The sequence below is a fragment of the Anabrus simplex genome, chromosome 2 (genome assembly GCF_040414725.1).
Source record: "Anabrus simplex isolate iqAnaSimp1 chromosome 2, ASM4041472v1, whole genome shotgun sequence".
Classification (NCBI taxonomy): Eukaryota; Metazoa; Arthropoda; class Insecta; order Orthoptera; family Tettigoniidae; genus Anabrus; species Anabrus simplex.
Window position 1 is genome coordinate 884816489 of NC_090266.1, and position 14074 is coordinate 884830562.

General features: G+C 38.7%; 1 protein-coding gene across 2 annotated transcripts in view; it reads right to left on the bottom strand.

The window, feature by feature from the left end:
- The window catches only part of mRRF2 (mitochondrial ribosome recycling factor 2), a 370843-nt gene that overhangs the window by 133300 nt on the left and 223469 nt on the right, over nt 1-14074 (bottom strand). For both annotated transcript variants that reach the window (XM_067139519.2, XM_067139520.2), the window contains exon 11: nt 5972-6159. In XM_067139519.2, coding sequence (XP_066995620.2) covers nt 5972-6159 — 188 coding nt within the window. The remainder of the gene's footprint in view (nt 1-5971; nt 6160-14074) is intronic.

Consider the following 14074-nt stretch of genomic DNA (forward strand, 5'->3'; position numbering starts at 1 on the left):
AAATTAAATTAATCACAAAAGATGAACTTCTGAGAAATTATGAGAACTCTGAAATATTTGTTCACACGCAGCACTGAAGTTTCCACTGTTCAAAATTAATGAAAACATTTTAGTCAGTTTGTTACTACTCACTTAATGAAAGAAATGTTGATACAAATGTTGAAGGACGGACGTCTGGAATGTTCCGTGGAGAATCAGGATCGGCAATGTTCCATTAACACATCATGTTGACGTCCCTCGATGAGGTGATAATTGCTGGAACTGGATAGTGTAGAATTGCAGCTCGTTAAGGTGATTTTTCACACACGGAAAATTCACTTAGTGCGAGTAGTTATCACCGACACTGTCATTTACTGTCGAACACAGTTTATGGTGTAATTGAACTTTAAGACGTTAAATGAATAATCACAGTCCTTTCTGTATGAAATACTATTTAAAGTCGTTACTGAGAATATCCATAATTACACAGTTCACACTTGAAACTGGCAAATCACAGTCTATAATCACAGTCTTTGAACATGGTCATTAAGTCACTAAGGATTATTTTCTGATTATCTGGTTATTATAACGTCATATTACCTCAGAAAAAGTTCTTAGTATTCACCCAGTTTACTACTGTAAGTCATATACTAATATGGCATGAACACTACGTGAATAAAGAAACACAGTTCAATGCTCGAAAAGAAATGAGTCCTGGTAATTCTACACATTAATTTCTGTTCATTGTAGAAGTTTAATATTATGCGAGGTAAACTAAGTCCACACGTAATGATATACTCTGTGAACGTTCAATATTTGTTATTTGCACTTCAGTAAGTTCACTCGTATTATATTTTCAAATATCTTTAGAATTAGACCGTAGTCGTGACGCGATATACAAAATACAGTGCGACGTTTTTTATAATTTTGTCAGCGATATAACTTCGTATTTCGGAAACGCGACGGCAAGTACTTTCACTGTGACTGCGCGGACATACTGTACGAGGGTCGGTCTCCCCTCTGTCTCACTCACACACACATCTGTGTACTCGTCCTTGTACTGCTCTGCTCTGCTTGTTAGCCTTGACATATATACCGGCGCTGGGAGGGGTGGTTCTCTTGGTCATGTGACCGTGAGTGCATAATCTTCTTAGATTTTAAATTATTATAACTCAACAACCATGGGATAGATTAATTCGAAATTCACAGGGATTAACTTTTATGACGTCCGCTACAATTCAGCATTTGTCCCGTTGAAATTGGTTAAGGCGTTGAAAAGCTTGCGAAAAGAAAAATTCTTTTCGAGAAATATCTCTAGGGGAGGTGAGCTTCGAGCGACAGGTGACGCCACTTGACTTTGCCTAGTGCACTCATGGAGTCTGGCACATGCTGGAACATTCCTTTGCTCAGTTGTTCGTACGTCGGACGGATATTTTATACTGGAATAACATTTCTTTTGATTGATATGGGCCAGGACCTAGGCTTTCCTGGTACAATATATATATATATATATATATATATTTTTTTCCGATGGCCGATAATGTGGTTCCTTCAACATCACGAGACCCACTGAATAAGAGGCATGCTTCAACAGAAGGAATACCGCCTTGGCAGTTCTGTAATGTCAGAGATATTGTGACGTAAATATGAACATATTTATGTCTGTAATATACTTTATGCACTTGTTTGCTATCCGTGGTAAATAATGCACAGTAATCTACCAACGCGCATGGTGCGTGATCCGTCTGGTGACCAGTATTACTTCTTGATTTCAACCACCGTGCGGGTCACGCACCAGGCGCGTGAGTGGGATAAGTCCACGAGTTCGATAGGGCTTGTCCTACCAACGTACAAAACTTCGATAATTACAACTTTTAAGGAGTCCCACACAAATATTTTGCTCAGGTTGGCGGGTACGTCACGCTCTGCTAATACAGAATGAACGTGTTAAGGTGTTTCAAACTTTAAGACGGAAATATCCCAGAATAATGAAAATGTGACATTCATAGTTATTCCTCCAAGTCTTCATATACATAAAGGGTGGAAGGTAACTGACGAATCAAAGTAACACAAGTAATAGATCTTGGAGAGAGGATTACAATGTCACTAGTTCCAGGTCTGTAGCTTGCACCATTCTCAAGGAAAGTTGTGTTTTAGGAACTGCAAGAATTTCAATGCAGCAGCTGGTTGTAGCTACTGATGGGGCTGCTGGAGTATGTGCACAAATGTTTAAAAAGGTTGCAGCCTGCTGATGTATCTTCAAGGTCAACGGTCTGCTGCCAACAAGAAAAAAAACAACATGCATATCCTCTTTCCAGTTGTTTTATTATTTTTATATTCTGTATAATTCAATTGATGGAAGATTCAGTATTTTAATTAGATTAAGATTGTCGATTATATTAATATTTATTTAGTTATTGGGATATACTTGGGTAATCTAGATAAATTTGTATTCAGTTGTTAAACCAGAAAGTAATATACAGGAAGTGTTTAAGGAAATCAAATCCAGTCACACTGGAAACAGGTCAAATATTTGGTAGAAGGCTTGATCTGGACTTTAAAAATTGGCAGGTCCAGTTTTTCTGATTTTTAGGTTATGCATCGGCTTGATAGAGCGAATCATATCGTTTTTTACTGTGTATTCATTTGGGTTGAATATGATCAGAGTCCAGACATAACTTTCTTCAGCTTAAGGACACAAATATTTTACTCATGTATTTACATAATAATTATGCAATTGGACAATCCCTGCATATCAATAATTGTATGGAATTAATAGTACATTTTATATATATATATGTACATATATTTTTGCTATTGGCTTTACGTCGCACTGACACATATGTCTTATGGCGACGATGGGACAGGAAAGGGCTAGGACTGCGAAGGAAGCAGAAGTGGCCTTAATTAAGGTACAGTCCCAGCATTTGCCTGGTATGAAACTGGGAAACCACGGAAAACCATCTTCAGGGCTGCCGACAGTGGGGTTCGAACCTACTATCTCCTGAATACTGGATACTGGCCCCATTTAAGCGACTGCAGCTATCGAGCACGGTATAAGAAAATTATACAATACTATAGATGTAAATACATGATTTAAACATTTGTGTCTTGAAGCTGAAGAAAGTTATTTCTGGACTCTGATCATATTCAAACCAAATGTCTACTATCATAGTATTGACTAGGAGGATATCAACATAATTTTGTACATTTTTGTAAGATGCTGCTGCTGCTATCACTGTTCACATTTCTCATTAACAAGTCATTTTCAGGCATGTCTAACGTATTTGCGATTCCCGTTTTCTATATACAATTTGCTTTACGTCGCCCCGACACAGACAGATTTTATGGTGAAGATGGGATAGGAAAGGGCTAGGAATGGGAAGGAAGCGGCCATGGCCTTAATTAAAGTACATCCCCACCTTTTGCCTGATGTGAAAATGGGAATCCACAGTTTCCCATTTTCTTCGGGCTCTTTTCAGTCACCTTTGAAGAAATCATGTCCCAAGCATGCAATATCCACTAACAAAGGAGTTCCACCAGTGCTTTCAGAATCTTGCCCGACGGAGTAAGTTCGTGCACACTTTCCACCATCCAGCACTGATATAGTTTCTGCACGTTGTTCATGAATGGTTTATTTACTGAAACATCCTAGGGTTGAAGTACTGATGTCAATCCACCAGGAATCACTGCCAAATCAATTATATGGTTTCCAATAATTTTTTAGTGTCTTTTGTTGGGTGGCCACGAAAACTGTAGGCCTACAACAGGAGTAGGGCTAGGCATTGAAGGAAAGACCCTGCTCGATTTCCCCAAACTGTTCGTATCCAATCTTGTATGAATGACCTGTCCCTCCTCCTTTTTTCTTGGATACGAATGTGGATCTCTTGAGGAAATTTTACTTTCACCATTGTTCTTCATTTCAGAAGAATGTAAGACGCAAACTTTCTGCCATCAACGTTTACAGTAAGCATTACAGTACATTGTTCTTTCTCGCTTCCAGTAGTGCATAAGATAATGCTTAATGCCCCTTTCTTATCAACTGTTCGACTTTGTGGCATATCAAAGCTAACTGGCATCTGATCCGAGTTTTCTTATGGGAAAGCAGATATTTTTTCACTTTCTGCTTCCCAATCATGAAGGGATGAAAATCAATCCCTGGTTGATCCTGCCAGTAGTCATATGCTTGTCTCAAAGATTAAGCCATGCATGTCTCAGTGCAAGCCAAATTAAGGTGAAACCGTGAACGGCTCATTAAATCAGTTATGGTTCCTTAGATCATACCACTTTACTTGGATAACTGTGGTAATTCTAGAGCTAATACATGCAAACAGAGTCCCGACCAGAAGTGGAAGGGACGCTTTTATTAGATCAAAATCAATCTGTCGGCTCGTCCGGTCCATTTGCCTTGGTGACTCTGAATAACTTTGGGCTGATCGCACGGTCCTCGTACCAGCGACGCAGCTTTTAAATGTCTGCCTTATCAACTGTCGATGGTAGGTTCTGCGCCTACCATGGTTGTAACGGGTAACGGGGAATCAGGGTTCGATTCCGGAGAGGGAGCCTGAGAAACGGCTACCACATCCAAGGAAGACACTTTTTGATTGAAATCATTCTGCCTTCTTTGGCATAATGATGTTCATCAAACAGAAAGTCCATTTCCCTTCATAAAATTAATCATGCAGACTCAGTTAACCTGAAAAATCTGAGATCCCATGTGCTGCAGCTATTTCGCATCCTTTAAAATACAGAATTTTGTGGAAAATGCCACACCCATTGTTGTGTAACCAAACCAAACCAAACCAAACCCCATGGCACTACAGCCCTTGAAGAGCCTTGGCCTACCAAGCGACCGCTGCTCAGCCCGAGGGCCTGCAGATTACGAGGTGTCGTGTGGTCAGCACGACGAATCCTCTCGGCCGTTATTCTTGGCTTTCTAGACCGGGGCCGCCATCTCACCGTCAGATAGCTCCTCAATTCTAATCACGTAGGCTGAGTGGACCTCGAACCAGCCCTCAGGTACAGGTAAAAATCCCTGACCTGGCCGGGAATCGAACCCGGAGCCTCCGGGTAAGAGGCAGTCACGCTACCCCTACACCACGGGGCCGGCCATTGTTGTGTAACAAACTCCATATTTCAGTGATCCTCCTCTACTTGTGGAAACTTGTCACTTTTTGGGCTGTAAAATGCCTTACAAGACTTGTTGATTGCCTGAAGTGCAGTTTACTCTTTGCAAGAGTAGCACAAATATCACTCCGACACTGAATACTTGCAGCCCGCTCCCCTATTCCTGTGTTTTTCAGCGTAAGCGATCACCTCGAGTTTTTATGATGCAGTATTACTCAAATACTTGCTCACTGTAGATTAACGAACAATTTTCAGATCACACGTTGCAAGTTGCTTTATGTCGCACCGACACAGATAGGTCTTATGGCGACAATGGGACAGGAAGGGGCTAGGAGTGGCAAGGAAGCGGCCGTGGCCTTAATTAAGGTACAGCCCCAGCATTTGCCTGGTGTGAAAATGGGAAACCACGGGAAACCATCTTCAGGGCTGCCGACAGTGGGGTTCAAACCCACTATCTCCCGAATACTGGATACTGGCTGCACTTAAGCGACTGCAGCTATCGAGCTCGGTTTTTCAGATCACAAAACACTCATGTATCTGAAACACCTGTAAAATATCTCTGTACCAGACTGGAATAAAGCATCACTAGTTCGGTCTGCACTGATTCATTCACTGAATCAAAGTAGTGCAGTGGCCAGTGGTACTCCCTAGCATATAACAAGAAGTTGGGCCAAGCTGGAATGCCAGGTTTTGTAATATCTTCATTTCATAACGCATCTGGAACAGTGCGATAATTTGAGAAACTGGGATGTGTCAAAGATATAAACATTTCTTTTTCCCACCCTGTACCAAAAATATTAGGAAGCGTAAATTATGCAGCGGCGTTGATTATGCGAGAAAATACAGTAGTATACCGCCAACTTACCTTGCAACTTCCTCTCGGTCCATAAGTTAAGGCTGATTCGATTCCCAACTTTATAGCAGAAAGATGCTTGGGGTGTATAGCAGCAATATCTGATAAATACTCAGGACTTCTATCTAATATAGGAAGCTCTTCCTCAATTTCAGATGAAAATACTGACAAGAGTATTGTAGCACGGTGTTGAGATTTACCTAGGAACAGAAAATAATACAAGTGAGTGCACTTTCAAATCAGAAAACGTTCTCTTTATAAGACATCTATCCCAACCTAGGCTCATATAGTTTATACACACACCACCACAGATCCCGCAATAATGAAGTTTGTATCAGGCTGTTTCAAAACTCAGACATAAATGGGGCAGGTCACCAAAGCTGCCTAAGTCCTCGAGATTAATATTTAGGATTATTCACTATATATTGGCACGAGGGTGTGTTCTACCACATCATACCCAATGTAACTTATGACCTCCCTGTTACTTCTCATGCACACACGGTTGTGATAGAACATCTTAATTGGAGCTTAATGTTGTCATCAGCTCCTGCTTGGAATACGAACGTTGTGCCAGCATACAGCGAGCCACCTGGTGACGAATGAGCGTACCGCTATAGCTACAATGGTAAAGCATTCTTAAACTCAAACCCTCATTATTGTAGAAGTCTTCCTCATAAACAGTCAAGATTTTCTTCTGAAGACACCAAGCAAAGTTCTCTGTGAAACGTGAAGAGTTTCGCCTTGTTTCTTTGACACAGAATAAGCAGAAAACCCAATATCATTTCTACTAGTATGGGCCATGAAATCATCAATGTTAACAAATATTTGGCTTGTACTGATAATGTGGATCTACCAAAATGTATGCTTAACACTTACACTCACTCTGGAATTCAAGTACTGTCCTGTCACATCTGTAGATGTAGTGTGATCATTCTCCGCATTGAAGCTAGTTTTAACAGACAAACACCACAGATTTGAATACAAAAATTGGAGAAGACTGTTGTAATGTACTGCAAAGCTATGGGCAGGAAAAGTAGGGTGTGCAGTGTAAAATTAAAGAGGAAAATGTATTTAAGTGTGTTTCTTCATGTTTATGTTTTTTAACACGGTTTTCTTAAAATGTTACTAATTGATTCATCATGTGTATTAATTAACACACTGTGTCTTATCTAGGTGAAGTGTGCAAAGTGTTTTAACAGTGAATACTGACAGATTGATACATCTCACAACTATGCACGGGTTGTTTGTATACGTGGGACACCCGCAGCTGATAGCAGTGCATTTTTTTTTTTTCATTCAGCTGTTCATTCTTGATCATGATTCTATGTATTAGTGTGTGTGAATTGTGTCTGACTAATAAAGGAATGTTTACATTTGCATTGCACACAGTGTTTAATAGCATGAAAATAAGAGTATACTTTAGTGCATAATTCACGACTTTTTGTAATATAGTTGCATGCTTATACTGGTCATTTATACAGCATATAAATCCAATGTCTAGTTATAAGGAATGAAACGAACATTTCCAAATTTCTCCCTAAATATCTGATTTACAAAAAATTGTTAAAGAATAATAACAGTTTAAAATTTAAAACCCATTTACAACTACTTCATTCCATTAAAACTTGTCATAGGATAAAGATTTTGGTTTCCAAATACATATCTGTGGAACCAAACAATGTACAGCTCGCTAGCCAATGGCAAGCCCACCTTATTATGCTAACATTAGATCTTTAAAGTCCAACTGACCGCTACTTGAAACTTCCCTTTCCTTGTATACCCCGGATGTCTTTGTACTGAATGAAATCTTCCTGACCTGAAGACAAAACCCAAAGTTTAGTTTTTTCAACTTTTATCGTGCAGACCGTCCCAATGAAGGCACGGGTGGTGTCGCTATAGGTATCCGAAAGGTCCTCCCAGCAGTACAACATATTTTCTCAACTATCACCTAATTGTTTTCATGAATACCTCATCTTAGAAGTATTAACTCCTCATAAAGCTATCACAATTGCCACACTTTATTTACCCTCATTAAATCCCGTTCCCATAGAATTTATCAAATTCATACATTCTACATTCAATGATTATATCATTTTAGCTGACATTAATATAAATTCATATACTCCCCCTCAGCATGCTGAATTTAATAATGCCTGTGCCCACATCCAGAGTATGCACTTCCCCTTGCATTTCCACACTCTCCCATTACATAACACGACTCCTGATGTCCTCCTCCTTTCTCCTTCCCTTACTGCCTCCTTCCCCATCAAACAGCTTGTTTCTATCGGTAGTGACCGCGGCCCCCAACTTGTAACTCTTCCTGGTATCCTACCCCATAAACGTCAACCACCTCCTAGACCACCGCCAACCCGACGATTCTCACACACCAACTGGAACAATTACAGACTAACGATTCTCAATCATGTTCAAAATCTACCCCTCCTTACCTCACTGCTTAACCTTCTCTCCCTCATCACCATAGTCTAACAAGCAATCACTACTGCTGACCAACTTCATATACCGTGCCACTCCTATCACAGAGATGAGTTATTTATAAGGTTCAACCTATTCAATACTAATTACATGTTGCATAGATGTTATTTACACCATTTATTTAACATGGGACCGGTTTTGACATTTAAATGTCATCATCAGCCATAAACAAATCACAAACAATTGAGCAAGGACATAATATTTAAAACTGGTGTAGTGACACATTGAAATATGTACATTCTAAGATTAGGAGAAGGCTTTGAAATGTTATCAAATCACAAAAGTCTCCACACGCCAATTCATACCTTATGCTAACACTGGCGCAGTGACACACTGAGACATGTACATGGCCCTCTTACTAATCAAAGACTAATACAAGGATCCGACAGATTATCAGAGTACAAAAGTCTTTACACGCCCATTCACACCATGTGTCAAACAAACCGTCAAAACAAATGAGCAACGGCATAATAATTAAAACTGGTGCAGTGACACATTGAAGTATGTACATATCCACTCACTATTCAAAGGTTAAAAGAAGGTTCCTTGATATGTTATCAAAGTACAAAAGTCTTTATACGCCCATTCACATCCCGCGTTAATAAAACAACAATAATCAGAACCGGCGTAGTGACACACTGAGATATGTACATGGTCCTCACACCAATCTAAGTCAATAGATGGCTCCAACACATTTCCAAAGTTAAAAGTCATTAAAATGCTCATACACGCCATGTGTCAAACAAAACGTCAAGAACTTATTGGAATCACTTGGTATACAGCTCTGGCTGGTCCATCCATATGCCAATGCACGACCAGACATATTAACAGTTGTATTTGAATCCCTGAACAACAATCTGGCAGTCCGTTAAGACATTGTTGATTCGAATGCTGTCAAAGTGAGAATGTAAATTAGTAGACACACTTTGATCATGTAATGCACCTATCCTATCTACCGTCCAAACCCCCAATCCTACCTAAAGCTTTGCGCTTGTTACAGCCAGCTCATAATTATTATTATAATTATATTATAATTAATTATTTTTATTCCTAATAGTACATTCCTTTTTGTAAATTCTCATCACTAATCTGCTTATGCTTTGTATTAATGTATAATTCATATTTTTGTCTTATATTCTTGTACAATTTGACCACCATTCTGTGTTCAGGGTATGTATAATTGCACATTTCTGTGATATTTCAGATGTATAGAAGAAAACTTTTGTCATACCAATATAAGTGTTTAGTATGTATGTAGAATGTCATAAAGAATTTCAGTGATCTTGGTGTTTTCATCGGGTGTTTACTTTACTTTAATGTGCCTTCTGTGCAGCAGATGTGCAGACGAACCAATCTTGTTTTTTCATTGTTATTATTATTATTATGGTTCTTATTACTACAACTAAGAACATTTGCGCAGGACTGTTGCACACACATTGATCTTATTTTATCAATGATGTCTTTTCATTGTTCTACCATTCTTTTCATACATTTCTGAAGTGTTATATAACATATCTTTATACTGTAAGTGACACAGACTTACATCAAGCCAAGTGTATTTCTCGCCTAAGAAGATACCAATTCGTTTAATAGGTTTTAATGTTTTACTTTAGTTTACTTATGAATGGTGCTGAAAGAGTCTGGCACAGATATGTTTGAGTTGTATTTTCATTTAAGTATCCTAGTTTTTGCCAACAGATAACTATGTTCTACAGTTTCTTTCTTAATGCACTTAATGTTCTTACACACATTCTCCTACTTCTAAAATACTGAGGTGTAAATGCAAATGTCTCACTGTATTTTTATATATGATTTATGTACGTAATGTACATTTCTGTTTTTGATGAAATCAATAAACAGGGCTAGCGGGGGCCAACTATGGCGGGTGTAGTGTGGGACCACTCTGTGGGCTGCTCTGTGGGGTCGCGGTTGCCTTTGCGCCAGACATTCACCTACCTTCTCCCTACACGAAACATACTCTTGTCACTACTCACTATACTCCTGTATACTTTTACTCTATAGGCCTAAGAGCTACTATGTCCAGCTGGAGGCCTACCTTTCCCCCCTCGGTTGGAGGGAACGAATGAAATATCTTCTTGATGATGATGATGCCACCATGGTATGCTCTAGCCATGCGTCTTGGTAGGTGTGCTAGTTACCAACTGATGAGCCCAAATTAGCACACTAGGGTGAAACGTTGGCAACAGGAATGAGTTAGCTGGAAAATTTATAATGTCCAATAACAGACCAATTATATTGGTATTATAAATTTGGGCCGATGACCTTCGATGTTAGGCCCCTTAAAACAACAAGCAGCAGGTATTATAAATTTACTCATTCGGGACAAATATTTCAGGTTCCCTATGGGAATCGATTTCTGTAACATACCACTTAATCGAGCAGCTTGTCACCTTTCTCCCAAGTCTTCCCAGCCCAAACTTCGCAACATTCTGATAACGCTACTCTTTTGTAGGAAATCACCCAGAACAAATCAAGCTGCTTTTCTTTAGATTTTTTCCAGTTCTCGAATCAAGTAATCCTGGTGAAGGTTTCATATGCTGAAACCATACTCTAATTTTGGTCTTACCAGAGACTTAACTGCCCTCTCCTTTACATCTTTCCATTTATTCATGTTAAACTTTGTATAACTTTATATAATGTTATATAAGTAACCATCTCCGCCTCCACAGTGTATCAATTAGCACTAACAGGTGCCATCCTCAACGGTCTGGGTTCAATTCCTGGTGCTGCCAGAAATTTAAAAATAGCAGGAGGGCAGGTATGTGGCTAAAATTGCACATGCAGCTCACCTCGATATGGATGTGCCTGAAAAGAGCAGCACCACCTCGAGACGAGGACACCTTTAGCATAGTAATGGTTAGCACTATTTGCAATCCTCAGTGGCCCGGGTTCGATTCCTGGTACTGCCAGAGATTTAAGAATGGCAGGACGGCTGATATGTGCTTTAAACAGTACATGAAATTAACCTCAGTTGGGTGAGAATGAAAAGAAGTACACCACCTCGGGGCACAAGTTTGGCAGCTCATGGCTAAATTAATTTGACATCAATTAAGACTGGACACTCACTCACTCCACAGTTACACGTTATCTTATCAACTTGTGAAAATTTAAATGTGTAATTCCATCTTTATAATACTGTAATCGTCTTCATTGGAAATATGGTAAGGACACATTAAAATTAGTGAATACAAAGTCTGTGAATTTTGTGAAGCGGCATATTAGCGTTTTGTCAATCTTGAATCTTAAAAAAAGCACAACATGAACATGATGTGAACCATGAAGTCCAGTTATTACACAGGTTAAAATGTCCTTCATGCATGGAATTACACAAATATAAAACAACGTAAGTGGCTATGCGAATTAATTTAACCATAAAATTATACTGACATCGTGAACATAATGTGCATGTTCTTGAATGTGTACACAAAATAGTATAATATTGATACCACGTTAAAATAGTTTCTTGTGATGAGTTGAAGAAAGGTGGACTTAGGATGAATGACACAAGTTGAACTTGTTTATGTTGTTGACAACATTGGCCTAAAACAGGAAAAAATATGAATGAACTAATGAAAAATTCAATGAGAAATGTAAACTGTGTGCCCATCTGGTCACTCACCTCCTTGCCCATCCTGAGCCATCCACCTCACATCAAGTGTTGAAGCTAACTGAGTGCAGTCCTCGAAGGCTGTTGAGGACTGACTTGGAGGGGAATTTGTGGGGAGTTTGATGTAAGGGGAAAGGTGTGAGGTAATGCATTACTTACGCACCTTCGTGTAAAGAATTTTATGATTATCTCCTCGAAAAGTATATTTATTTCTTCCAATATTTCATTCAGATTATAAATCGGGTTGCATTTTTGATCAATATTTATAAAAGTGATTTCAAAAAATATTCAATAGATTCCCTTTCTTACTTAATTGGAGAATTTGAAGGTCTTGTTTTATGTCCATGAATGTATCATTGGTATCAATCATATGAGAACCCAATGCCAAGAATCTGCTGTATTTCGACACATTAACACGTTCTTTACACCTTATAATAAAATTGCGGCCTGTCTCTCCGACGTAACTGGTGGAACATTGCTGGCACTTTAATTTGTAAACTCCTGATTTCTGACATTTGTTATTGACGTTATTAACAGTGTGCTGATTGTAAAAAAGATAAAAGATAAACTAATTAGCATCCTACAGTATCTTTAGTTAATGTCGAAAACGATTTCTTCTTGACTTTGCTAATAATTCTGTCCACAAATTGCCTATTGAACCAGTTACTTTTAGCTATTAAATAAATAGTATCCAATTCATTTTTACGATCTACTTCTGACATGGGTATATTATAAGCCCTATGAATCATACTATAAAAGGAGGCCCTCTTATGTGCTGCTGGGTGCATGGAATCTTGTCTAATTACATTCACTGTTTGAGTGAGTTTTCTAAATATTTTATATCTAAGTTTATTGGAGTCATTAATGACTGTAATATCAAGAAAATTTAACGTTTTATTATTCTCACTTTCAAAAGAAAATTTAATCTGTGAATCCATATTATATAATTGTTCCAATAACTCCTCTCCATTAGTAATGGTGTGATCAATTATTGTAAACGTGTCGTCCACGTATCTCAACCAAAATATTATTCCTTTCTTTTCTTTTCTTTCTTGCGAACCGGCCAAACTTAGGACCATGCCAATACCACTTCATTTCCTTCTTATCAACCCTTCTTCCTTCCTCTTTCTCCACAGTGCCTTCATTCTTTCAGAATGTTGCGCTCTTCTCTCTTCAGTCCATCTTCCTCCTCTGCACTCTTTCTTTTCTTTAACAAGAACTGTTATGTTGGAAAATCTTTTCCTGAATTGGTCTCTATCATGACATTCTTCATCTGCAATTCCTAACTTCTTGAGTTCTTCCTTAATCTGCTTGGCATATCCCCCCTGGCTCTTCAAGTAGTATTTATTAAAAATTTGTTTATTTAACCTTGCTGGATCCATTCTGACCATGTGTCCATAGAATCGCAGCCGTCTTTTCCTCATTGTTGTTTCCAGGTCTTCTGTTCTTTTGTATATCTCCTTATTTGATCATAATCTGTAGTTTCCCTCTACCACCCTTGGGCCGTAAATCCTCCTTAATATTCTCCTTTCAATCATTAGCAGTTTTTCTAGGTTCATTAGTGTTGCTGTTTCCACCCCATACAGAATCACTGGTTTTACCACAGCGTCATAATGTCTTAGTTTGGCATTAATGGAAAGATTCTTTTTGTTGTAAATGGCTTTGGTGGCAGTGTGTAGCCTTTCCAACTTAAGTCTCCTATTTTCCATGGCCTCTTTATCCATCCCGTTGCTGCTGATAATCTCTCCCAGGTATTTAAACTGCTTTGTGACCTTAACTTCGCCATATTTCGTCTTCATTGTTCTCTTCACATAATTCCTGTCCGTACTCATCAGCTCTGTTTTTGTGAAGAAGATTTTTAAACCTGTTTTCTCGGCTATCTCCTGTAGTTCATTTATCTGTGTTATTGCTTCCTGTTCTGCCTCAGCAAAGGCCAAACACTTGGGTTTGACATGTTCATTTTTACTACCTATTATAGCACCTGAGTCATTATG